General features: G+C 51.2%; 1 protein-coding gene across 4 annotated transcripts; it reads right to left on the reverse strand.

The window, feature by feature from the left end:
* Positions 1 to 3,462: 3,462 nt before the first annotated feature.
* Positions 3,463 to 20,632, reverse strand: LOC109748185 (uncharacterized). 4 transcript variants are annotated; one of them, XM_073508526.1, is made up of 5 exons: positions 20,129 to 20,632; positions 19,943 to 20,040; positions 4,996 to 10,204; positions 4,577 to 4,843; positions 3,659 to 4,474 (listed from the first exon to the last, which is right to left on the reverse strand). In XM_073508526.1, exons 1-3 carry the CDS (start codon positions 20,514 to 20,516, stop codon positions 10,142 to 10,144), a joined length of 549 nt encoding a protein of 182 aa, XP_073364627.1. In that variant the 5' UTR covers positions 20,517 to 20,632; the 3' UTR covers positions 3,659 to 4,474; positions 4,577 to 4,843; positions 4,996 to 10,141. The 4 variants fall into 4 exon arrangements, with proteins under 4 accessions (XP_073364626.1, XP_073364625.1, XP_073364627.1 ...); XM_020307222.4 differs by having other exon boundaries at positions 3,659 to 4,479; XM_073508525.1 differs by lacking the exons at positions 19,943 to 20,040; positions 20,129 to 20,632 and having other exon boundaries at positions 3,463 to 4,479; positions 4,996 to 5,916; positions 5,995 to 10,146.
* Between the last annotated feature and the right edge of the window lie 6,647 nt (positions 20,633 to 27,279).

Here is a 27,279-nt window from a genome sequence, read left to right on the forward strand (position 1 = left end):
AAGATCCGTTTGCTCTGCCACGGATTGATCAAGTAATAGACTCCACAGCCGGATGCAGCTGTAGAATTTCTTGGATGCCTACTCAGGATATCACCAGATTAAGTTGGACCCAGCAGACCGCCTGAAGACCGCCTTCATCACACCATTCGGAGCTTTCTATTACCTGACTACGACATTCGGCTTGAGGAATGCCGGTGCCACTTTTCAGCGTTGCATGCAGAAATGCCTCCTCAAGCAACTCGGCAGAAATGCCCACGTCTACGTAGACGATATTGTGGTGAAGACAGAAAAGCGCGGGACCCTGCTGGAAGACCTCAAAGAAACATTTGCCAACTTGCGCCGATTCCAGATCAAGCTCAACCCCGAGAAATGCGTGTTCGGAGTACCAGCCGGCCAGCTTCTAGGCTTACTGGTCTCCGAACGCGGCATTGAGTGCAACCCTGTGAAGATCAAGGCCATTGAGAGAATGGAGATTCCCACCAAGTTGCGAGACGTACAGAAGTTCACTAGGTGCCTGGCCTCCCTAAACCGCTTTATCAGCCAGCTAGGAGAGAAGGCTCTCCCCCTGTACCGACTCATGAAGAAATCCACTCATTTCGAGTGGAATGACAAAGCAAACCAAGCCTTCCATGAGTTGAAGAAGATGCTGACCACTCCACCTGTCCTGGCGGCACCGACGGAGAAGGAGCCCATGCTCCTCTACATTGCCGCAACTAGCCGAGTGGTCAGTACAGTCGTCGTGGTCCAGCGCCCAGAAGAAGGCCGAGCCCAGCTAGTCCAGAGGCCGGTATATTATCTAAGCGAAGTACTATCCAGCTCAAAGCAAAACTACCCACACTACCAAAAGATGTGTTATGGAGTGTACTTCGCCGCCAAGAAGCTGAAGCCCTACTTTCAAGAGCATCCCATCACGGTCGTATGCACCACCCCGCTTGCCGAGATCATAGGCAGCCGGGATGCATCCGGCCAGGTGGCTAAATGGGCCATTGCGCTTGCACCTTGCACAATCTTCTACCAGCCCCGCACCGCCATCAAGTCCCAAGCATTGGCCGACTTCCTCGTCGACTGGGCCGAGACCCAGTAACTACCGCCGGCTCCCGACTCTACTCATTGGCGGATGCACTTCGATGGGTCCAAGATGCGCACCGGCTTGGGAGCCGGCATCGTCCTCACCTCTCCCAAAGGCGACAAGCTCAGATACACGCTGCAAATCCATTTTGCCGCCTCCAACAACGTGGCTGAATACGAGGCGCTCATACACGGGCTCCGGCTAGCCAAAGAGCTCGGCATACGCCGGATCCTGTGTTATGACGACTCAGACTTGGTGGTCCAGCAGTCATCTGGCGACTGGGACGCCAAGGATGCAAACATGGCGAGCTATCGATTCCTCGTCCAGCAGATCAATGGGTACTTTGAAGGGTGCGAGTTCCATCACGTGCCACGGGCCGACAACGACCAAGCAGACGCCCTGGCACGGGTCGGCTCCACCCGACAGGCTATACCAACCGGTGTCTCTCTCCAGCGCCTCCTCACACCATCCATCAAGCCGTCTCCAGAGTCGGACTCTATCTTCGTACCACCCACCCCCGATGCAGCCGGATCCGACTGGAGGAACCCAGCAGGCGGCTCGGGGACTTCGACAAGCGGCCCGGGGACTGCCGTAGTCGCACCCGGCTCGGGGACTTCAGAACCCGGCCCGGAGACTGCAGCAATCGGCCCGGGGATTGCAACGACACAAGAAGCGATGGCCGACTCCAACTCTCCACCACCCAACCCACCCGCCCGGGTCACAGTGGTCGTACTGACAGTAGAAGAAGTCACAGCTCCATCATGGGCCCAGCCCATCCTCAACTTCCTAGTCAACAGAGAGCTGCTGACTGATGAGATCTCGATAAGACTAGTGCAACGCCAAGCCGGAGCATATTCAATAATAAACAGAGAACTTGTCAAGCGTAGCGTCACTGGGGTCTTCCAGCGTTGCGTGGAGCCAGAAAAGGGTGTAGCAATCCTCAAGGATATCCACCAAGGCGAATGCGGCCACCACGCAGCCTCAAGATCACTTGTGGCCAAAGCCTTCCGCCACGGTTTCTTCTGGCCGACTGCTTTGGAAGATGCCAAAGAAATAGTCAAATGCTGCAAAGGATGCCAAGTCTTCAGTTCCAAACAACACCTGCCGGCTTCCGCACTCAAGACCATCCCCCTCACCTGGCCCTTTGCCGTCTGGGGGCTGGACATGGTGGGCCCATTCAAGACAGCCCGCGGCGGCTTGACACATCTGCTTGTCGCCGTGGACAAATTTACCAAGTGGATCGAAGCGAAGCCGATCAAGAAGCTGAACGGGCCGACTGCCGTGACATTTATTGCCGACATCACTACTCGATATGGCGTGCCTCACAGCATCATCACCGACAACGGCACAAACTTTGCCAAAGGAGCACTGGCACGTTTATGCGCGACACAAGGCATCCGACTGGACTTAGCGTCCCTTGCCCACCCGCAGTCAAACGGCCAGGTCGAGCGGGCAAACGGCCTCATCCTCTCCGGCATCAAGCCCCGCTTGGTCGTACCACTGGAGCGCTCGGCCGGCTGCTGGCTCGACGAGCTGCCGGCTGTCCTCTGGAGTCTGCGTACTACCCCAAACAAGTCAACCGGCTTCACTCCGTTCTTCCTTGTATATGGTGCCGAGGCCGTCATCCCAACTGACATCGAGTTCGACTCGCCTCGGGTCACCATGTACACGGAAGCGGAGGCCAAGGAAGCGCGAGAGGACGGCGTCGACCTGCTGGAAGAAGGCCGGCTGTTAGCACTCAGCCGGTCCGCCATCTACCAGCAGGGTTTGCGCCGTTACCACAACCGGAAGGTCAAGCCAAGATCCTTCCAAGAGGGCGACCTTGTGCTTCGGCTGATCCAGCGAACAGCCGGCCAGCACAAGCTCTCGGCCCCTTGGGAAGGCCCTTTCGTCATCAGCAAGGCACTAGGCAACGACTCCTACTACTTAATCGACGCACAAAAACCAAAAGCACGCAAGAGGGATGATTCCGGCAAGGAGTCGGAGCGACCATGGAACGCAAACCTTCTGAGAAGACTTTACAGTTGAAAGCAGTATGTATCATGCTACCGTTTTTATTAAATATGAGACAAACGGGCCCCCCGAGGCACACTCGGGAACTGCCCTCCTTTATCTATAAATGACGAGTGTCATACTCATACATGTATTATTACATTTGATTTTTTGTCTGGCACCGAGTTCGACTAGTCGGCCCGGGGACTGGCCGCCTTAAGTTATATTAAAAGTTCTACCTGAAGTCAGACAAGTAGTGTGCCGGCACCCGAGCCCTCTCTTGTCGAAAGTCGCAGCTCGGAGAACCGACTGTCCGACTGACAAGAGCCAAAGGCAGAAAGGATGCCCACACGAAAAAGGCTAAGGACCAACAAACTTATATAACGCTAAGACGGCCTCCAACCACGCCTACCGGCTGTCAAAACAGCCGGCTGGCCGGCCTCCCAAGAACTTCGCTATAATCCAACAAAGCTAGAGTAGTTGCCCTCCCAAGCACTTCCCCAGCCACAGATTGCAGAGCAGTTGTCCGGCTGGGAAGGCGGCAACCAAGGGAGGGCGGCAAAGGAAACAGCCAAAAGATGAAAAGCAAAGAACAAGGGAAAGCCAAACGCATGCATAATTATATTTACACATAAGGCCCCCAATAGGCCGGTAGTCAATATAGTTCGAATACACCCCCAGTGGATGGAATTGTGCAAACTTAACAAAATACTATTCCAAAAATGGTGAAACAGGAAAGTAGAGGCGGCAGACTGGACTAAGGGCGCAGCAGGGGAGCCGGGCTGGTCGGTGGAGACGGCGCCACCGGCTGGAGGAGTGGCCGGCTGGCGGGTCTCGGTTTGATCATCGCCGGCTGCAGGCGGTGCACCCGCGTGTGCCTTGCTGCTGGAGGCACGGTCAAGCTGAGGCTGACCGGCCGCTCCACCATCTGGCGCGGCGTCTTCACCCTCCTCCTCCTCCTCGCCCTCGTCGCTGGAGTCGATCTCCTCCGCCGAGTCCTCGTCGTCTGCCGGGTTCAGCCCGAACCACTCCTCCGGCTGGGCAACGCCGTTGTCGTCCACCTCAGGAGCGAAGGCGCTGGTGTCGGTGTAGTCGGCAATCGCCGAAGCCTGCTGGATGATAGCCGGCCGCGCCGCAGAAGCCTTCCAGGCCTCGAAGCGACCGACCGCCACCTCCAGCCAGTCGGCAGTCCGACTGGGGATGCGGGGAATCACCTCACCAGGCCAGAGAGCGGCCAACACCTGCGCCCCAACACGCTGAAGCCGGCGGAGTATGCGATGAGCCGGCCGGAGGCGGGCCTGAATCGCCAAGAGCTGCTCCTCCAGCGTTCGGCGCGATCTCGGCGCCAGCCTGCCTTCGTGCCTCGCGGTGGGCCTCGACGACCTGGTTGGCGGTGGTAGAGTAGCCAGGGAACTACTCTGCGCAAGAAAGAAAGAGAAAGAAGAGAAAAACACCAAATCAGAAAATGAGCCAAACGGCAAACGGCAAGCAAGGATGAAGAAGAAGGCGGCCTACCGTCAACCAAGTCTTCGATCTGGCCATAGCCGTTGATCAGCGTCTGCTTCGCTTCGGCCCAGCTGGCCGCCTCTGTCTCATATTCGGCTTGGAGGGCGGCCTCGCTGTCCTGCACCGCCTTCAGGGCCGCCTTGTGGCTCTTCTCCTGGTCGGCCAACCTCTTGGCCAGGCGGTCACGCTCCTGTGCCAAGGCGTCAAACTCGGCCTCCTTAGCACGGAGGGCGGCCTGAGCACCGCCTAGCTGCTCCCTCAGACTGGCGTTGGCCGCTGCAGGGATGGCAGAAAAGAAAGAAGCAATAAAATAGAAGTCGTCAAGGAAGATCCGACCCGACTGCTCAGCAGTCGGCTCGAATCTCGAGGACTACACCCAGTGGGTGCGCTGACGCACCCCCACGTGAGATAAAAGACGAAGCACTTACCCCAGCTCTCAGATAGATCAGCATTCTTCTGGGTCAGCTCCCGAGCCTGGGAGTTGAAGGCAGCCGCGCGGAGGTTGTGCTAGTCCTGCAAGTCGGGCAAAGGAGCGAATGAGAACAAGATAGCAAAACAGAGCCTGCTAAGAAGTTTCAAGCCGCCTGCTCAGCAGCCGACTCGGAACTCAGGGACTACACCCAGTGGGTGCGCTGACCCGAATGGCCGCCCACGTTGTAAGGAACTCGTCATTATATTTCCTCAGCGCCGCAGCCTGGGACTGAAGCCGGTTCCGGACGTCCTGCGCTGCCACGTTCACCACAGCCGTCCCTCCACCCGGCGTCCACCCCGAGCTGGCGCTGGCCGCCTCCACGTCCTGGGCCGACGAGCTGGAGCCCGCGCCTTCTGCGGGTCCGATGCGGCCTTCCCCGTGCGCTGGCACGATGGCGACTGGACCACCAGGTCCGTCCTCGCGGCCGGCTCGCCCCCGGCCGATGCGCAGGCGGCACGTTTGGCCGGCCGCCTTGAGCCGCCCCAGTCGGCGGGGCCGGTGCCGCCTCCCTCTCCGGGACGACGACGTCGTCTTCCCTCTCCAATCCTGGCTGGTCGCCGCCGGCTTCCTCTGGCAGGGGCTCCGGGACCTCGGGCGCCGCGACACGCAGAGGTGTGACGAGCAAGGCCCCTTCCGCTGTTGCCACAGCCGCAGCCTTCGCTTGGGCCTTGGCCGCTTCGTCGGCGCGCGCCTTCGCCGCCTCCTCCTCCTCCTGTGCCGCCTTGGCGGCAGCCGCCCTCAACTCCTCCGCCTTCGGCTCCTCCCGCGCCTCCCGCGCGTTTCGCTCCGTCAGGGGTCCACGCGGCGGGTGCTCCCGGATCCTCCCGGCGATCCAACGACGGAGGCGGCAGCAACCTGCTCGAGCGAAAGCGGAGCCCTGATTTTTTGAGAAAGGGTAAGGATTCAGAAATCACCAAGAAAAAAAGAAAGAATGTACAAAGGAATATACACTTACGCCGACACCATCTGCGGCTGCTTTACCACCTTGCGGAAGCGGGCCGCCTTCGCGGCCGCCTCATCCCGCCTAGTCGCCGCTGCCCCGCCCTTGGGCTTCTTCGGCCGGCTCCCGAACAAGCCCGACACGGCACGGCGCTTCCGCCCGCCGCCCCGAGCAGGCGGCGCGGCGGAGGAACCCGCGCCGTGGCCAGACGCCGGCTGGCGGCGTGGGACGATTTCCGCCTCGTCGTCGTCCGGCCAGTCGTCAAAACTGGCTCCAAGCCCGGAGCCGCCTGCTTCACCACCGGCTTCGCCGCCACCCGCCTCGGTGTTGTCATCCATGGCGGCCGCCCCCAAGTCGTGGTCCTCCAGGTGATGCTCCGCCCGGTCGGGGAGGAATCGGCGCTCCGCCTCCGACCCGGCTACAGGTCGAAGGAGAGGGCTCTGCCAAGGCGTGCCGACTGGTCAGAGACGGCCAGAAGGAACTCGGCGACAAAACTAAGAAAAGAAAAGGAAAAAGAGAACATACCGTGGGCGGAGGATGTGCACGGGAATATGGCTCCTTACCAAACCGCCACTCTGCGGAGAGCTTGCAGTTCGCAAGGTAATTCACCATATGGGTCACCTCGTCGTGCGGCATGTCCTTGGTGCACATCCGACTCGGGTCGAGCTGGCCGCTCATCTGACAGATCAGGTGAGGGCGGCTCTGAAGCCGAAGCACCCGGCGCGCGACGAAGGCGGCCAGCAAGTCGGACCCAGTCAGGCCCTCCGACTGGATCATCACCCGCAGTCAGGCGACGGCCGCGGCTCCAGCCGACGTCAGCGTCACGGCCCGATAGGACCATTGGGGCCGCCTCCCAGCCGGTGGGCCGGCTACGTAAGCCGGCAAGTTGACATAGTCGCCTTGTGGGGCGACGTTCTTCACGTAGAAATATGACTTCTGTCAACGCTTCACCGACTGGATTAACGTGATGACGGGGAAGGGGTTGTCGGCCGCCGGCCTCCGCATTGCGATGAAGGCGCCGCTCTGGACCGGCACGCCCTGCATGCGGGTGCCCAGCTTAGATTGGAAGAACTCCCCCAGAGCTCGAGGGTAGGGAGAACGCCAAGGTAGCCTTCGCACAAGGTGACGAAGGCGGACAGCAGCACCACCGTGTTCGGGGTGAGGTGGTGCGGCTGGAGTTGATAGAAGTAAAGAAAGGAGCGGAAGAAAGCGCTCGCCGGCAAGCCGCCGCCGCGCAGGAAATGCGAGCGGAAGACTACCCGCTCGCCTTCCTCCGCTCCGGCGTGATCTCCTTCGCAGGCGCGAGACGGACCCGCACCTGGTCCGCGCCGGCAACCGCCGCGTCTTGCGGAGGAACTCGATGTGGTCCATATGGACGTTGGAGCCGTCCCAGTCCCCGCCGTACTGCATGGTGGCAAGAGGCTGGCAAGAAAGAGTGCGGCGGCGGAGAAAGCACGGCCTCGCGGCGGCAAAGCTGCGGGACGGAGTGAAGATTGGTGGGACGACGCTGCGGCGAGTCGCTGCTGTGAGGGAAAGCAGGAAGAAGAAGATGGCGGAAAGGAGAGGAGCGTGCGAGCGTCTGCCGCTTCCCCTCCTCCCCCTACTTATAGCGTCGTGCGGCGAAGCCGAGGAGGCGAGGCGTGGGGAGGAACGTGGGATTAACTGCGCCCACTCCCCCACGTCCCGCAATTATTACGCCCTAAAGGCGTGCGGAAACCGCCGCCGGAAGACGAGCGGACAGTTTTGGGCCGCAAAGAATCCGCGCCTGGGCCTATGCGTAGGAGTGGTGGCCCTCGGCCTGCGGCGACGTCTTGTCGCGCGCGTGGGTTGGCAGGCTCTTTTCAGCCAAGGTACGCCACGTGGTTCGCAGGCGGCGAGCGGGCTGCCCGCAGCCCGGCACGCGCGCCAACAAACTCCCGCCTTCCGACTTTAAAAATTTCGCCAAGACGTCGCGCCCAACCGAAGCCGGCACCCAGCTGCGGGCTCGTCAAGATAAGAAGCTGACCGAGCTTCTCAACCTCCTCTCAGCCTCGAAGCCCAACCAGCTTCGGGGACTACTGTCGGAGTAAATAGCCACGGGTAGCCTAACCGACTCTCCCTGGCTCCTTAAAAAAAATTACCAGGCAATTCAAACCTTCAAGCATATAAAGCATAGGGCCGCCTTCCTCCGGCCGAGGGCCGACTCCCAGAAGGCGACCCAGCCTCAAAAACCTCCTCCAAGAAAGATACGAGATAGCCGACTCCAGGAAGTCGGCCCCAAGAGGACCGACTCCCAGAAGCCGGCCACGAAGAAAGCCGGCTCCCAGAAGCCGGCCAAGACTGTACCCACATAGCGGCGATAGGATGGGATGTGGCCACAGTACAGCCCACTACCCCCGAATCCCGGAACAGGCATGGCCACAGGGCGCCGTACGGGCCAGCCATCCCCCGTCCGGCGCGGCACTGTAGCCATGTTGGCCTCGATGTCACCCACGACAGGTGCCAGTACGGCCCGTGGGCGGCGAGCCCCTTTACCAAAGAGACATCTGAAGGCGGCCTGGCCTCCTCTAGTCGGCCAGGGATGTGGCCGGCTCCCAATAGCCGGCTACCTCCCGCCCTCGAAACATGCGCCCCATTAAGGAGACAAGACAAGGTAAGGCTACAGTGAAAGCTCGCAAGGCGGTGACACTGTAGCCACGCTTATCTCGACAAAGCCCTCGTCATTAAAGGCGAGGCGACAGTAACCAGCCGCCGACAAAGCCCCCAAGCGGTGGGGCCGGCCTGCCGGCCAAGAGGCCGGCAGCCGGCGGGACCCACCAGTCGACGGGCCCCAATGACCGGCGAAGAAGCCGGCGAGTATAGACACTGACGGCTGGGACCCGCGCCCAGCCGGATTACCATCGTACCCCTGGGGGTAGGCCTATATAAACCCCCCCGGGGCACCCATGCAAAGGGGGATCGAAGAGAATTCCACACACCACATAGAGGAAAAAGGAGAGCTAGCCTTGCCCTTCTTCTTCCTCTAGCCAAACAGCTCAAGAAGCGCTTGTAGCTACTTGTATTGGTCTAGTGATCATGCGAAGACCCCGCAAAGCAGGACTAGGGGTGTTATCTCCACGGAGAGCCCCGAACCTGGGTAAGATTCGTCGGCGTGCATGTCTTCGTCTCATCCCGTTTTCAGGCACCGGCGACGTTTTACTGGCTCCCACTATGATAAGCCATCCGTTGCCATATGTCGCACCTACCACCCGACATGCGTGGCGTTTTACCAACAGGGAAAATGTTATTTTACCAAATGAAATTTTCAATTTGTGATGAGGAAATATTTACACGCTAGACCTCCCCTCACCTCTGCCTTCTGAAGAAGTGAAGAAAATCATAAGAAATAAAAAGGAAATCAAATTGATTACTGAAACAAGTATGCATCAAACCATCTAACCTGGTGATAACAGATTTACATCTTGGGGTTCTATTCATATGTGTCTCGAGTATTTCAGAACATAGGAGTATCATATATGAATATAGATATCACCCAATCCCAATATTCAGAGAGTATTAATTTCGTAATGTGAGATTTAATTACTCTTTGCACACATAGACCACATGGTTATTTTATTTACTAATTTTATGTTAATTTCACTTTGCATCTAGTATCACCATAGCTGTGTAGTTGCAGCACAGATCAGATGTCCATTAGTTACGTTAGGCCCAAAAATAAGATGAATTCAGGTACATATGCAAATGGCTGAACAGACAGGAAAGGTTAATCCATTTTGTATAAGATTGTTAATAGTTGAATAAGACGTGAAAGCAGATAGATAACCTTTTTTTTGCACGGATACAACACAAATGTACCTTCATTTCGGTCAAATGTGACATGGATAATGCAGATTAAAATTGTCACCCTATGAACTGCACAAGCAAACATTCTAACAGATCAATGCTTGCCATTGCAAATATAATGTGTTCCACGATACAAACAGAAAAGGATTATAGGACTACAATTTAGGAAGCAAATAAATTGCTTACACTCGTTAATTCAACTGACTTGATACCTTGACACGGGCAGATTGATCCTGCTAGTTGTAGCAAAAGAGGCAACGACCTTCATGCTTCCATGCACTTCCAAATCCAACTTTACACATAGCAGCTTGGCTACCGACAAGTGCGTAAATATATATCACTACACTTTCTGCATCTTACCACTAAGCTCCATTGTCTTGGTAGCCTTGCCCGGATCCATCTCCTGCCAATAATTAGTGAGGAAATGTTAATTAACTGGTGAACATAATTACAAGGGAAATGTTAATTAACTGGAAAACAAAATTAAATAATGTTGCTTTTAAAATCAATAAACTAAACTCGATTCGGTATTATATCCAGTGGTGAATATCATGAACATGAAACAATGCATCTTGGATACAAACCTACGGAACAAATAACCGGTAAAATTCTAGTTCTATTTCCTCATTTGATGACACCTTTACTCATCATGGGTACACCATACGGGGATGCATAAACAATGGTTTTCTGTATAATAGTGACAGCACAAATGCAGAACCAATTTGGCAATTACACAAACGTGGTTGTAAGAAACCAGTGAAGATAGAATCTAGAGAGGCAGCTACAAATTTTATCATGTTATGACCAATCTGAAGTGCTGAATTGCACTTGGCGCTTAAGGTAGTTAAAGTACGAGACGCAGAGTATGGCATTTTATTTCCTGTGTCTAAACAATTATAGAAATAGTTTCTGCAAGTCCAAACATACACTATCATCATCCTATAATAGAAAATTACATCTTTCAGAGATATCTTTCTACCTAAATTTAACAGCTCAATTCACATAAATTAAGGCTCCAGCAAAAACACCCTAGTTCAAAAACCAATTCATATTGTAGACACATCTTTCAATCAGAGAATTCTGGTAAAACCATAATATTTCCCCTTTTATCACTATAATAATACACTTGGACTAGTGTGACATCCAACAACTAAAACAAATTAATTTTGCAACATTGTAATATTGGCAATGCCCTGTACAGCAAATGCATCAGCTGCTGCACCTCCACTCCAATTATCCTTGCAGTTATGTTCAGAGATGTTTATCACGTTAGTACACAGATATTTGCAAATTTTGGTGCAGATATATGGCTGCAAGTGTGTTGTGGATGTTAGTTTATGGTAGTTCAGTTGCAACTGGCCCGGATGGCAGGAAGGTCAATGCTATGGACGTATTGCAGTAACAGGAGGCCACGTGTTGATCAAGCACATGCAACAGCAAGCAAACTGAAGGGAGAGTCTTTTAGGATGTTTAAAATTGAATGATTCTAGTTTATTAGGGGTCTGTATTGTGTTACTAAAGGAAATGGGACCTAAGCATCCACTATATAAGGATGTCATGTATCTATGCTTGAGACAAGCAAGAACAATCAATCTAACCTCTCCCAGTTACTCTCTCAGAATAAACCCTATGTCCACACAATCCCACGCTTCAGCATGGTAGTTATCCGGTTGTGGATCTAGGACCACAAAATTTCGTATCAGAGCAGACCACAATGGCTTTTGCTGCCAAGATGATGTCATGAAGGATCACTCGCGTCATGATACGGCATGGTATCTACCCTATCACAGAGAATGTGCTTCATTAAGTCTTTCATCCTTATGGAGCAGGGGAGACATTGAATTTTTCCAGTAAAGTCAAAGATCATGATCTCCATCAAATATGGTTTAGACCATGATGCAGCACAAGCTTTCAGGAGTTGACAAGGTCGCAACACCTACGACGGCTGTTGTGAGCTTGATACTAAGTTAATCCCTATATTGAGCAGTGCTACATTGACAGAGCCAAGTTGACAGTGGTGACACGACATAATGCAGTGGTGTTGGCGGCCCATCAGCAAGAAGCAGCGGAGGCTTCAAAGGCACAGGCAGCAACAGATCAACCGCCACAAGCAAACACATTTAAGCACTAAAACAGTTGCGTGGAGCGCGGCAGAGCCAGGTGCAGCCAAACTAACAGCAGGAAAGCTAGATGCAGCAGCTGTGGTAGACATAATAGCAGCGACAGCAACCGCCTTGGCGAACTTAAAATCGACGGTTCTTGCAAAGGCAACCAGAGGCAAGACATCTCTGGGTCGGCACCTGCCAGCAATTTGGATGAATCATGCCCATGGCCATGGACTTTTATTCGGCTTGAGGATCATGAGGAACAAGAAACCAACGTCCCTGCTTGGACTTGTTTACCATACTAGAAAAAGAAAAGAGGAAGCTGCATGTATGCATTTGATCCTGGAGATTTGCAAGGATATATGCCAGACGATGTGGATTTCCGGCATCAAAGGAAAGGAGGCTCCATATTTCTTGCCAATAAGAGGTATTTCCGCAAAACAAATTTTCATGGGTCATGTACTAAACAAGCATCGGAGGAGCCATACGTTTGGTTTCTAAAAAGCTGGTAGGAAGTAAAAGTAAGCAAACCAATACAAGGCACCTGTGCCACAACCTTCCATGTACATGGGGTTACAGTGGGCTGCAACCATGGCCGCCACCTGCAGCTTGAGGATAAGCTGCTTGTCCAGGTGGGGTGTAGTGTTATGGACATCAGCATATGGTGGTTCGGTACTTAGTTGCAGACGGCCTGCCAGCAAGAAGCCAATGCTATGGGTGTATTGGAGTAACAGGACGCCCCGTGTTGATCAAGGATATGCAACAGCAAGCGAACCAAAGGGCGAGAGAGTCCTTTAGAAATAGTAATGTATTAGGAAGTTTTAAGATGGAAGTCTAGTCTATTAGGAGTCTACATTGCGTTAGGAAAGGAAAAGGACTTAGCATCCACTATATAAGGATGCCATGAATCTATGTTTGAGACACGCAAGAACAATCAACCTACTCTCTCCCGGTTTCCCAACTCAACGAATCTCTACCCAATCCCTTGCAGCCACAATGTCTGGCTATCTTCAGCACCGTAGTTATCCCATTGTGGATCTAGGCCCACACCGATGCGCCATACACAAAATAAACAAGTTTTGCGTCTCCGAATAGCAATTTGTTAGTGTACTTTTCATGTCTTCATGAACATCCACAACGGTTTTCAATTTTTTCCAGAACTTTTCATATTGGGTTTAGTGGAGAGATCATAGGGTGGAAAGAAGCCCTAGTGGAGAAAATCCAATTTATAGTTGATGGCCTACAACTCTCCTATGAAATTACTGATAGGAATATGCAACTTGTATTTCCAGGTGGCCATAGGCCAGTATATATACATGTACAGGTGTGGAATATATGCAGGAAACCCCTTATACAATAGGGTAAATACGAAAAGTTACATGGCTATATATATATAACTCTAACACCCCCCCTTAAACTCATGGTGGATGAACAACACTGAGTTTGGAGAGATAGAAGCCATGTTGCGCTCTAGTCTGGGCCTTCGTCAGAAAATCCGCCAACTGTAACTCGGAAGGCACATACTGAAGAGCAATAACCTGATCCTGCACACCAGCGCGCACATAGAAAGCATCAACACCAATATGCTTGGTGAGCTCATGCTTCACAGGATCGCGCGCAATGCTAATAGCACCTGTACTGTCAGACAAGAGCGGAGTAGGTGTAGTAACAGAAACACCAAAATCTTGAAGTAACCACCGTAACCAAGTCACCTCTGCCGTCAAAAGAGCCATAGCTCGTAACTCAGCCTCTGCACTCGAACAGGAAACTGCAGTCTATTTCTTCGTCTTCCAGGCAATGAGAGAACCACCAAGAAAAACACGGTAAGCAGAAAGTGAACGGCGATCAGAGGGATCACTAGCCCACGTAGCATCCGAATAGGCCTGAAGCTGTAGAGAACTGGAGCGAGGAAAGAATAGACGGTGAGAGATCGTGCCCCGAAGATATCAAAGAACACGAAGGAGGTGACTATAGTGAACCGAAGTGGGAGCGGAGACAAACTGACTCAGAATATGAACCGGATAAGAGATATCCGGACGAGTGACAGCTAGATAAACAAGACTCCCAACAAGATGATGATAACGCGTCGGGTCAGGCAAGGGGTCACCATCAGTATCACAGAGGTGAACATTGAGCTCCATTGGAGTCTCAACAATGCGCTCATCGGTAAGAGCAGCACGAACAAGAAGATCCTGTATATACTTTTCCTGGGATATAAAAAAGCCATCAGAGGTAGAAGAGACTTCAATCCCAAGAAAGTAGCGAAGAGGTCCAAGATCGAACATAAGAAACTGCTCACTAAGACGGGCCTTTACAAAGGCAATATACTCGGGGTCGTCGCCAATGATGATCATGTCATCAACATAGAGAAGAAGAAGAGTCCGACCACAAGGAGAAAGGTGGACAAACAATGCTAGATCATGAGCACTTGCTGAAAAACCAGCGGCGGTCACCACAGAGGCAAAACGCTCAAACCAGGCGCGGGGGGCTTGCTTAAGGCCATAGAGAGAGCGACGAAGACGACATACCATGCCATCAGGAACAGAATGCCTAGGTGGTGGCTGCATGTATACCTCCTCACGCAGCTCACCGTTAAGAAAGACATTCTTAACATCAAGTTGAGATACAGACCAGTGACGTATAGAGGCCACGGCAAGAAGTGTGCGGATAGTGGTCATATGGGCCACAGGAGCAAATGTCTCATCATAATCACGACCATGCTCCTGCTGAAAACCACGAGCCACGAGACGAGCTTTGTAACGCTCAAGAGAACCATCGGAGCGAGTCTTAACCTTGTAGACCCACTTACAAGTGATGGACGGATACCTGGAGGAAGAGAAACAAGATCCCATGTACCAGTGCGTTCAAGAGCAGCAATCTCCTCTGCCATCGCAAACTGCCATTCAGGATGAACAACGGCCTCACGATAAGAAGTTGGCTCAAGAACAACAGCACCAACGGTGGAAAAACCAAGGCGATCAACAGGCGGAAGCGGACGAGGACGCAAGCCATAGGTAGGTTGAGACGAGGACGGCACGTCAGCAAAAACATCCACATTACGTGAACGACGAGTGTAATACTGAGGCAAAGATGGAAGAATACGAGGATGAATAGCCGAAGTAGAATCAGGAGGTGGAGACAAAGAAATCACCGGGGATGAAGGTGCAGAATCTGGTGACATGCGAGGTGAGGAAACCGTGGGAGATGGTGGCGGCAAATCGGCAAGAGGTGGAGAAGTAGAGTGAGCAGGACGGAGAGACAAGGGCTCAAATGGAGTGATAGGTGTGTCGGGAAAAGTGAGGAAAGAGATATCCTCCACAGAAAAGGTCGAGGAAGATGGACGCGGGTAGAAGGGACGAGACTCATCAAAAGTCACATCCCGAGAAATACGCATCCGACGACCGATAGGATCCCAACAACGAGAGGCCCTTATGCTCATCACTATAGTCTAAGAAAACACACTCAACAGACTGAGCGGTCAGTTTGGTGCGTTCCCGAGGGGCAAGAAGAACATAGCAAACACAACCAAACAAGCGAAGCGTCGAATAATCAGGAGAACGATCAAAAAGACGCTCGAAAGGAACACCACCCTGGAGAGCAGCGGACGGCTGAAGGTTGATGAGATAGGTGGAGGTGAATATAGCCTCGGCGCAAAAATGAGGTGGAAGAGAAGCGGCGATCATCAACGCACGAGTCGTCTCAAGAAGGTGGCGATGCTTTCGCTCAGCCACGCCATTCTGAGCATGAGCACCAGGACAAGAGAACTGAGGAAGAGTGCCCTGCTCAGCAAGAACACCACGCAACATCTTGGAAATATACTCGCCAGCGGAGTCAGCACGGAACACACGAACAGGCGAAGAGAACTGAGTGTGAACCATGGCAGCAAAACGCTTATAGATGGAAAGAACCTCACTGCAAGAAGTCATAAAATAAAGCCAAGTGTAACAAGAGAAATCATCTATGAAAATAATATAGTATCGATGGCCCCCTTTCGAAGCGAAGGGAGCCGGACCCCATACATCAGAATGGACCAAATCAAAAGGACGCTGAGACACCGACTCACTAGTAGGGTAAGGTAACTGAATCTGTTTTCCTAGTCTACAGCCCTGACACTCTAAAGAGACATCTCCTAAGACAGACCCCAGAAGACCTCGACGAACTAATGACGACAAGCGAGACCCACAAAGATGACCAAGTCGATGATGCCACTGCTGGAAGGAGCCGGTAGCTGAAGCGACAGAAGCGGATGGACTGGCGATAGTGGTGGCAGCGGAAGGAACATGAAGCCAGTCTAGCTCCCAAAGACCCTGAGAGTCACGGCCCCAACCAAAGTGTGCGTTCGACGATCCTGAATAGAACAAGAGTCAACGTCAAGGATGACGCGACAACCAGAATCAGTAAGTTGACCGGCAGAAAAAAGATTCATGGTAAGTCGAGGAACATGAGCAACATCAGGAACAGAGTAAGAAGGTGTGGCAAGATTGCCTCGACTAGCAACAGAAAGAGGAGTACCATCAGCAGTGAGTACATGAACAGGAAAATCAAGCGATTTAAGAGGACAAATTTGAAGAATGAGAAGACATATGAAAAGAAGCTCCGGAGTCCAGAACCCACGAGGATGTACCTGACTGTGTAGAGGGTGGTTGCTCAGTGCGGGAAGCATCAGTCACAGAACCTGCAGTACCCGTCGAAGGAGAACCTGAAGCGGCAAGCAGACGCTTAAGTCGCAGAATATCCTGCTCAGTCAAGGCGGTGGTTGAAGATGTCGAAGTAGAAGAAGTCCCTGACGCTGATGATCGCGCCTTATGCAGGTGTTTCTTCTTCTGGAAGCACTAAGACTCAACATGACCATCCATCTTGCAGTAGCCGCAGTGAGGACGAGACCGACTCTGGCCGCACGTAGGAGTAGGCAAGAGCAGCGAAGCGCTCGAGTGGGAAGGAGTCGGTGCAGCAGGCATAGTAGGAACTCGAGTAGCGAGCACAGAGGGAACCTCAAGTAAACCAGCGCCACGGAGGCGAGTCTCCTCAGCACGGATCTCAGAAAGCGCCTCCATGAGGGGGATACGACCACGAGCAAACAACTGAGCGCGTCAGGGCTCAAACTCCTTACGGAGTCGAGACAAGAACTCGTAGACACGATGAAACTCCAAATCAGCCCGCACAGCCTGACAACACTGACAAGTACGACAACCAGCAGTGCGGAGAGAATCAAGCTGACGCCAGATAGCAGAACTCTGTGCATAGAACTCATCAACAGTGGAGTCACCCTGCTGAAGAGCATGCTCCTGACGAACCACAGACAGGTATAAGGCATCACCAGAGGGCTGATAGCGCTGACGAAGCCGAGTCCACATCTCAAATACAGTAGAGAGGCCGAGAAACTCAGAGGCAAACTGAGGCAGAACACTAGCAGCCAAAACAGCTGCGGCACGAGCATCATCATCAAGCCACTGAGTGTAAGCAGATAGAGCTGCATGATAAGTCTGAAGTGCGTCCTCATAGGTCTGAACCTGCTCATCATAAGCAAGAACGGCAGTGTCATCAGCCAACTTAGCTGCATCCTTTGCAGCCTGATCAGTGTCGGCAGCAAGAACCGATGGCGTCGGCGAAGTAGGAGCCACAGGAGGAACTGGACACGGCGGACTGGGGACCTCGCCAGAAAGAACGCCCCAAAGACGAAGGCCACGCATGTGAATGCGCATGAAGCCAACGAACTCGATGTAGTTAGTGCCATCAAAAACCACCGGACAACGAGGAACTGCGACATAGCCCATAGATGTAGACATAGTACCTTTTTTTTAACGGAAGCAGACGGAAAACTGAACAGCGAGCGCACACGCGCGGCTAGCAGAAGCGGAGACCAAGTCCACGCGGGCGAGCAACGGAGACCAAGTCCACGCGCGCAAGCAGCGGAGACCAAATCCAGGCGGGCGAAGACCACGTCCAGCACCAACGATGCAGCGAAGACCAAAACAGGTGGCGACTGAGGCGGGAGTCTTGATCGGGACCTTCTCTGCTCGATCTGGGCAGGGAAATCGATCAGGCCGAGCGATCAGGGACGACGGCGGGAGTCTTCGATCGCGGCTATCAGGCGGCGGCGGCCTCACGAGACAGAGGCGGACGAGGGCGGGTCGAGCAGATCGATTTGGGCGACAGCAGAAGTCTCGATCGGGGGTGGGAGGGAGAAAAACCAGTAGCAGCCTGAGGATTTGGCCACCATGGAGAGTCAGCGCAGCCAAGGATGGAGGCGTCGCGACAGAGGTGGATCAACAGCACGAGTTGCGCGTGCTATAAAATTGACCTAGCTCTAATACCATGATAGGAATATGCAACTTGTATTTCCAGGTGACCATAGGCCAGTATATATACATGCACAGGTGTGGAATATATGCAGGAAACCCCTTATACAATAGGGTAAATACAAAAGGTTACATGGCTATATATATATAACTCTAACAATTACCATGTGAGAAAATCCGATTTATAAAGAGTTTGTGGAACATTGTGATGAAAGGTTTTGCATGCTTCAAACTGGTCCAAAAAAAGACAGAACAACACCAACTGCTACTGCAAGTTGATACAGAATCAAATACAGATGATGTCGATAAATGATTTTTACATACACACTCCACGAGTTTTGAACAAAAATAGCATGCCGCTATAACTGTAACAGCTTTAATGGGTAGATAACATGCATGGGCATAAACCGTTCCTGACATTTTTCACTGACTTCAAACGGAAGGTCGCACTTGGTCTAATAGTACAAAGGTACTCCCAATTCACAACATCCAATATTCACCCACGAATTTGTGCGTAGCATCATTCTAAATAATCAAAAGGTACTTTTTTGTTGAAAATCAGCAATGTGCTTATACCACAATAAAGAAGCCAATAACAAGAAAGAGCAAGCCTGTCACATCTTGATGCATACTAACTCTGTACTATAAAAATGGGCATATAATCACATGATAACAACTTCTTACTATTTTACTAATTGGCGCGGACGGCCTTAAATAGCAATTCAATTTTATGACCTAATCCCCGTCTACAGGGTGGTAAAAAATAGAAATTATTAAAAAAAAATTAACATATTAGTAGCAATGTCAAGTTTCAAAGTATGGAGTGCGGGTGAGTCTCAAAAGAACAAGTACACATAGTGTGGAAATTGCAGTTATCTAATTTTAAGATCAATCAGCCGCTTCTCTAGGAGAGGAAGCTTTCTGTGCCTCACTTGGATTTTATAATACGTCATTTGCGCATCCTCCAGCATGATGGATGGCATCTCAAATTCATTTTCAAGTACAACCATATATGACAAAGGCCCATTTGAGGCATCAATAAAGCTATACAAGTCATAACCATCAAAGCACAAGTCACAGCTGCAGAATCCAATGTAAACCAACACACGCTTACAACTCTTACCATGAATACTTAATCAAGCCCAAACGTGGTGGACCACCAAAAGAAAGCCGTAACTACATCCACAAAGAAAGAGATGCCGTAGAATACAACATGGATTAAAAACACTATGACAGAAAAGTTCAATAAAAACACTCTGACACAAAAATTCTACAAAACACTAACAAAAGTGAAGACACAGCTGACTACTAAGTGATCTGACCTAAAAAAAAGGGGACGCCCTAAAGCACAACCACCATTCAAATGCGTTGCAACTTGCAAATATTCCCCAAAACAGCTTTTGGCAGCACACCACCGAACAGACAGCACGTCTCTATCAACATTTTGCAAACCTTAAATGGCACTAAATCACACACATGATCACAACCGGTGACAGCTAATTGTCTACGACCAAGAATTAGCCTCACAAGAATAAGCTACAGCATTCCAGTTCCGTACAGAACCAAGGAAGAGTGCAGTCCAGTTGGACGCGCAGGAGATATGGATCTTCGCTGAGTTAACCCCAAATCACCGTAAATTTGCATCTAATCGAAGTCCCGGATACAGATCAGACAATCGGGTGAGCATAACAATACAAGAGAAGCACAAATTTTAGAGTTGAAAGTGAAGGCAAGAACCTTTCCGGTGCTCTCGTAATAGTCGTTGAGCGCCCACTGGTACTTGGATTGATCCAGCCCGAACCAATTCGAAATGTACTCATCCAAGCTTGCGTGCGCTGTACATGGAGTGGAAAAACACACAGATCAAAACCACATATCAAAAGAATATACAAATTTAACGCACCAAACACTCTCCCGGGTCACCTTCTTGCACGCGCAAAACCGCGTCCCAGAAGAACCCGAACGCCGATCCATCCGTCCTAGCCTCTGCCTTCTCGAACTGCGGCGGAGGCACTTGCACTGGCGAGGCCTGGAACAGCTTGGCTGGCGGCAGTGGCGGGGAGACCGTCTTGACCGGCGGAGGCGGCGAGACCATCTTGGCCGGCGGAGGCGATGTGGCTATATGCTCTGGCGGCGGGGACGCAGGAGACGCCACCGAACGGGGAGTGGAATTGGGGGTGGAAAACTCAGATCCTGGCGACTCGGCCGAACGAGAGGTCGGGGTATCCACTGGAGGCGGCGTGGCCGGGGGCGTGATGAAGACAGTGAGGTTTCCCGCCTTGCCGATTACCGGCGGCGGTGTGGACGCCATCGTCGAACAAAGGGAAGGGGAGGTGCGCGCTGGCGTTGAAGCTAGGGTAAGCGAGTGCTCGTGTGAGAGTGAGCCGACTGCGCCATTGGGGAAAGGGGGGCGAAGCTTTTGTTACGCCTTTTTCGACATTTATCCTTTTCTTCGTGTAAAAAAGGGAAATGCTTTCTGACTACACCATGTTCTCGTGTAAAAATAATCAAAATATAATACTCCCTCCGTTTTAAAATAGATGACTCAATTTTGTACTAACTTTAGTCTCTCCCTGATGTAGATGCAATTTTTTTTTACTCGGATTATACATCTGATGTAAAATGCATCACAAGTGATACAAATATACCTTCACTTTTGTTAGTGTTTTGTAGAAATTTTGCATGCTTCAAACTGGTCCAGAAAAAGACAGAACAACACCAACTGCTACTGCAAGTTGATACAGAATCCCAGATGTAAAACGGCCAGCAGCCCAGAACACCAAACTGACACTGTCTCGCTTCCCCCGCCCACCGCGTAACCGCTGCCTTGTCTCCCGTCGCATCATGTCGCCCGCCCATCGGACCCTGCTGCACTCCGTCGCCGCCATATCCGACCTCCCCACCCCTGCCGCTGTCGTATCCACCGCATTTCCACCGCTCCGCCGCCGCCACGGGATTCAAGCTTCTTCGTCGTCGTCCTCACAGCCTCCGGCCTCCTCACCCCTGCCGTCTCCGGAGCCGCCACGTTTGGAGTTCCACCACCGCAACAAGGTTTGGAGCTTCTCCGCCCTGAAAGTCGCACCTGCTCGATTTTTGGCCGTTGTGCGCCTCGACTTCGTCGGTCGTCTAGAAGCCGCACCTGCGCCGCCGCCATGACGCCAAAGAAGGTCTTTGAGAACAAGACCGGCTTCTTCAAGGTGCTGACGAAGCCGCCCGGGAACTTTGGGCGAAACCTCCTCCAAGTGATGTAAAATACAACACTTGGAGATCCAAATTTGCATCACCAGCTGCCTGGTGATGTAAAACGCCCAGCCGCGTGCCAAACCCCAACCGACAAAATCTGAATCTGAAACTTCCATCCGCCCGCCAACTCCCACCCGCCTCCCACGTGCCGCCCACTGGCCGCCGCGAGGCCCCATGGCCGACTCCGACGACCCCGTCGCTGCCTTTGCCGGTTTGACCCACCTCGTCGCGGCTGCCACCGACGCTACGACCTTCCTGTTGGAAATATGCCCTAGAGGCAATAATAAATGGTTATATTATATTTCTTCGTTCATGGTAATTGTCTATTGTTCATGCTATAATTGTATTATCCGGAAATCGTAATACATGTGTGAATACATAGACCACAACGTGTCCCTAGTAAGCCTCTAGTTGACTAGCTCGTTGATCAACAGATAGTCATGGTTTCCTGACTATGGACATTGGATGTCGTTGATAACGGGATCACATCATTAGGAGAATGATGTGATGGACAAGACCCAATCCTAAGCATAGCATAAAAGATCGTGTAGTTTCGTTTGCTAGAGCTTTTCCAATGTCAAGTATCTTTTCCTTAGACCATGAGATCGTGCAACTCCCGGATGCCGTAAGAGTGCTTTGGGTGCACCAAACGTCACAACGTAACTGGGTGACTATAAAGGTGCACTACGGGTATCTCTGAAAGTGTCTGTTGGGTTGGCACGGATCGAGACTGGGATTTGTCACTCCGTGTGACGGAGAGGTATCTCTGGGCCCACTCGGTAATGCATCATCATAATGAGCTCAATGTGACTAAGGCGTTAGTCACGGGATCATGCATTGCGGTACGAGTAAAGAGACTTGCCGGTAACGAGATTGAACAAGGTATTGGGATACCGACGATCGAATCTCGGGCAAGTAACATACCGATTGACAAAGGGAATTGTATACGGGATTGATTGAATCCTCGACATCGTGGTTCATCCGACGAGATCATCGTGGAACATGTGGGAGCCAACATGGGTATCCAGATCCCGCTGTTGGTTATTGACCGGAGAGGCGTCTCGGTCATGTCTGCATGTCTCCCGAACCCGTAGGGTCTACACACTTAAGGTTCGGTGACGCTAGGGTTGTAGAGATATGAGTATGCGGAAACCCGAAAGTTGTTCGGAGTCCCGGATGAGATCCCGGACGTCATGAGGAGTTCCGGAGGTGAAGAATTATATATAGGAAGTCAAGTTTCGGCCACCGGGAAAGTTTCGGGGCCTCCCCCCTGCGCCTAGGGTTGGAAACCCTAGGGTGGGGGGCGCTCCACTTGCCTTGGGGGGCAAGTCTCCCCCCTTGGCCGTCGCCCCCTCCCTTGATGGGATCTTGGCCGGCGCCCCCCCTCCCAAGGGGCCTATATAAAGGGGGGAGGGAGGGCAGCAACATTACAGCCTTGGGCGCCTCCCTCCTCCCCTGCTACACCTCTCCCTCTCGCAGAAACTCGGCGAAGCCCTACCGAGACCCGCTACATCCACCACCACGCCGTCGTGCTGCTGGATCTCCATCAACCTCTCCTTCCCCCTTGCTGGATCAAGAAGGAGGAGACATCGCTGCACCGTACGTGTGTTGAACGCGGAGGTGCCGTCCGTTCGGCACTCGGTCATCGGTGATTTGAATCACGGCGAGTACGACTCCGTCATCCACGTTCATTGGAACGCTTCCGCTCGCGATCTACAAGGGTATGTAGATGCACTCCTTTCCCCTCGTTGCTAGTATACTCCATAGATGGATCTTGGTGAGCGTAGGAAAATTTTAAAATTATGCTACGATTCCCAACAGTGGCATCATGAGCCAGGCCTATGCGTAGTTAATATGCACGAGTAGAACACAAAGCAGTTGTGGGCGTTGATGTTGCCAATTCTTCTTGCCGCTACTAGTCGTATCTTGTTTCGGCGGTATTATAGGATGAAGCGGCCCAGACCGACCTTACATGTACGCTTACGTGAGACAGGTTCCACCGACTGACATGCACTAGTTGCATAAGGTGGCTAGCGGGTGTCTGTCTCTCCTACTTTAGTCGGAACGGATTCGATGAAAAGGGTCCTTATGAAGGGTAAATAGAAATTGGCAAATCACGTTGTGATTTTACGTAGGTAAGAAACGTTCTTGCTAGAAACCTATACAAGCCACGTAAAAACTTGCAACAACAATTAGAGGACGTCTAACTTGTTTTTGCAGCAAGTGCTATGTGATGTGATATGGCCAGAAGATGTGATGAATGATATATGTGATGTATGAGATTGATCATATTCTTGTAATAGGAATCACGACTTGCATGTCGATGAGTATGACAACCGGCAGGAGCCATAGGAGTTGTCTTTATTATTTTGTATGACCTGCGTGTCATTGAATAACGCCATGTAAATTACTTTACTTTGTTGCTAAACGCGTTAGCCATAGAAGTAGAAGTAATCGTTGGCGTGACGACTTCATGAAGACACAATGATGGAGATCATGATGATAGAGATCATGGTGTCATGCCGATGACGAAGATGATCATGGTGCCCCGAAGATGGAGATCAAAGGAACATGATGATATTGGCCATATCATGTCACTATTTGATTGCATGTGATGTTTATCATGTTTTTGCATCTTATTTGCTTAGAACGACGGTAGTAAGATGATCCCTTATGATAATTTCAAGAAAAGTGTTCCCCCTAACTGTGCACCGTTGCGAAGGTTCGTTGTTTCGAAGCACCACGTGATGATCGGGTGTGATAGATTCTAACGTTCGAATACAACGGGTGTTGACGAGCCTAGCATGTACAGACATGGCCTCGGAACACACGCAATACACTTAGGTTGACTTGACGAGCCTAGCATGTACAGACATGGCCTCGGAACACGGAGGACCGAAAGGTCGAGCATGAGTCGTATAGAAGATACGATCAACATGGAGATGTTCACCGATCTTGACTAGTCCGTCTCACGTGATGATCGGATACGGCCTAGTTAAACTCGGATCATGTTTCACTTAGATGACTAGAGGGATGTCTATCTGAGTGGGAGTTCATTGAGTAATTTGATTAGATGAACTTAATTATCATGAACTTAGTCTAAAATCTTTACACTATGTCTTGTAGATCAAATGGCCCACGTTGTCCTCAATTTCAACGCGTTCCTAGAGAAAACCAAGCTGAAAGATGATGGCAGCAACTATACGGACTGGGTCCGGAACCTGAGGATCATCCTCATAGCAGCCAAGAAAGGTTATGTCTTAGAAGCACCGCTAGGTGAAGCACCAATCCCAGAGAACCAAGACGTTATGAACGCTTGGCAGCAGCGTGCTGATGATTACTCCCTCGTTCAGTGCGGCATGCTTTACAGCTTAGAACCGGGTCTCCAAAAGCGTTTTGAGAAACATGGAGCATATGAGATGTTCGAGGAGCTGAAAATGGTTTTCCAAGCTCATGCCCGGGTCGAGAGATATGAAGTCTCCGACAAGTTCTTCAGCTGTAAAATAGAGGAGAATAGTTCTGTTAGTGAGCACATACTCAGAATGTCTGGGTTACACAACCGCTTATCCCAGCTGGGAGTTAATCTCCCGGATGACGCGGTCATTGACAGAATCCTCCAGTCGCTTCCACCAAGCTACAAGAGCTTTGTGATGAACTTCAATATGCAGGGGATGGAAAAGACCATTCCTGAGGTATATTCAATGCTGAAATCAGCGGAGGTGGAGATCAGAAAAGAACATCAAGTGTTGATGGTGAATAAAACCACTAAGTTCAAGAAGGGCAAGGGTAAGAAGAACTTCAAGAAGGACGGCAAGGGAGTTGCCGCGCCCGGTAAGCTAGTTGCCGGGAAGAAGTCAAAGAATGGACCCAAGCCTGAAACTGAGTGCTTTTATTGCAAGGGAAGTGGTCACTGGAAGCGGAACTGCCCCAAATACTTAGCGGACAAGAAGGTCGGCAACACCAAAGGTATATGTGATATACATGTAATTGATGTGTACCTTACCAGTACTCGTAGTAGCTCCTGGGTATTTGATACCGGTGCGGTTGCTCATATTTGTAACTCAAAACAGGAACTGCGGAATAAACGGAGACTGGCGAAGGACGAGGTGACGATGCGCGTCGGGAATGGTTCCAAGGTCGATGTGATCGCCGTCGGCACGCTACCTCTGCATCTACCTACAGGATTAGTTTTAAACCTCAATAATTGTTATTTAGTGCCAACTTTGAGCATGAACATTGTATCTGGATCTCGTTTAATTCGAGATGGCTACTCATTTAAATCCGAGAATAATGGTTGTTCTATTTATATGAGAGATATGTTTTATGGTCATGCCCCGCTGGTTAATGGTTTATTCTTGATGAATCTCGAACGTGATGTTACACATATTCATAGTGTGAATACCAAAAGATGTAAAGTTGATAACGATAGTCCCACATACTTGTGGCACTGCCGCCTTGGTCACATTGGTGTCAAGCGCATGAAGAAGCTCCATGCAGATGGACTTTTGGAGTCTCTTGATTACGAATCATTTGACACGTGCGAACCATGCCTCATGGGTAAGATGACCAAGACTCCGTTCTCCGGAACAATGGAGCGAGCAACCAACTTATTGGAAATCATACATACCGATGTGTGCGGTCCAATGAGTGTTGAGGCTCGCGGAGGATATCGTTATGTTCTCACTCTCACTGATGACTTAAGTAGATATGGGTATGTCTACCTAATGAAACACAAGTCTGAAACCTTTGAAAAGTTCAAGGAATTTCAGAGTGAGGTTGAGAATCAACGTGACAGGAAAATAAAATTCTTACGATCAGATCGTGGTGGAGAATATTTAAGTCACGAGTTTGGTGCACACTTAAGGAAATGTGGAATAGTTTCACAACTCACGCCGCCTGGAACACCTCAGAGAAACGGTGTGTCCGAACGTCGTAATTGCACTCTATTGGATATGGTGCGATCTATGATGTCTCTTACCGATTTACCGCTCTCATTTTGGGGCTATGCTTTAGAGACTGCCGCATTCACTTTAAATAGGGCTCCGTCGAAATCCGTTGAGACGACACCGTATGAATTATGGTTTGGGAAGAAACCTAAGCTGTCGTTTCTAAAAGTTTGGGGATGCGATGCTTATGTCAAGAAACTTCAACCTGAAAAGCTCGAACCCAAGTCAGAAAAATGCGTCTTCATAGGATACCCTAAGGAAACCATTGGGTATACCTTCTACCTCAGATCCGAAGGCAAGATCTTCGTTGCCAAGAACGGGTCCTTTCTGGAGAAGGAGTTTCTCTCGAAAGAATTGAGTGGGAGGAAAGTGGAACTTGATGAGGTGATAGTCACCCCTTCCGAACCGGAAAGTAGCGCAGCGCGGGAAGATGTTCCTGTGGTGCCTACACCGACTGGGGAGGAAGTTAATGATGATGATCATGAAGCTTCGGATCAAGTTACTACTGAACTTCATAGGTCCACAAGGACACGTTCCGCACCAGAGTGGTACGGCAACCCTGTCCTGGAAATCATGTTGTTAGACAATGGTGAACCTTCGAACTATGAAGAAGCGATGGCAGGCCCGGATTCCGACAAATGGCTAGAAGCCATGAAATCTGAGATAGGACCCATGTATGAAAACGAAGTATGGACTTTGACTGACTTGCCCGATGATCGGCGAGCCATAGAAAACAAATGGATCTTTAAGAAGAAGACGGACGCGGATGGTAATGTGACCATCTATAAGGCTCGACTCGTCGCTAAGGGTTATCGACAAGCTCAAGGGGTTGACTACGATGAGACTTTCTCACCCGTAGCGAAGCTGAAGTCCGTCCGAATCATG

This window comes from Aegilops tauschii, chromosome 2 (genome assembly GCF_002575655.3).
Source record: "Aegilops tauschii subsp. strangulata cultivar AL8/78 chromosome 2, Aet v6.0, whole genome shotgun sequence".
Lineage (NCBI taxonomy): Eukaryota > Viridiplantae > Streptophyta > Magnoliopsida > Poales > Poaceae > Aegilops > Aegilops tauschii.

Bases quoted from the DNA above. Each gene is read 5' to 3' on its own strand.
- LOC109748185 (XM_073508525.1), bottom strand. From the start codon at position 4,603: ATGGCCAGATCGAAGACTTGGTTGACG. The intron at 4,480-4,576 runs GTAGGCCGCCTT...TTTCTTGCGCAG, and splicing joins GATCGAAGACTTGGTTGACG to AGTAGTTCCCTGGCTACTCT.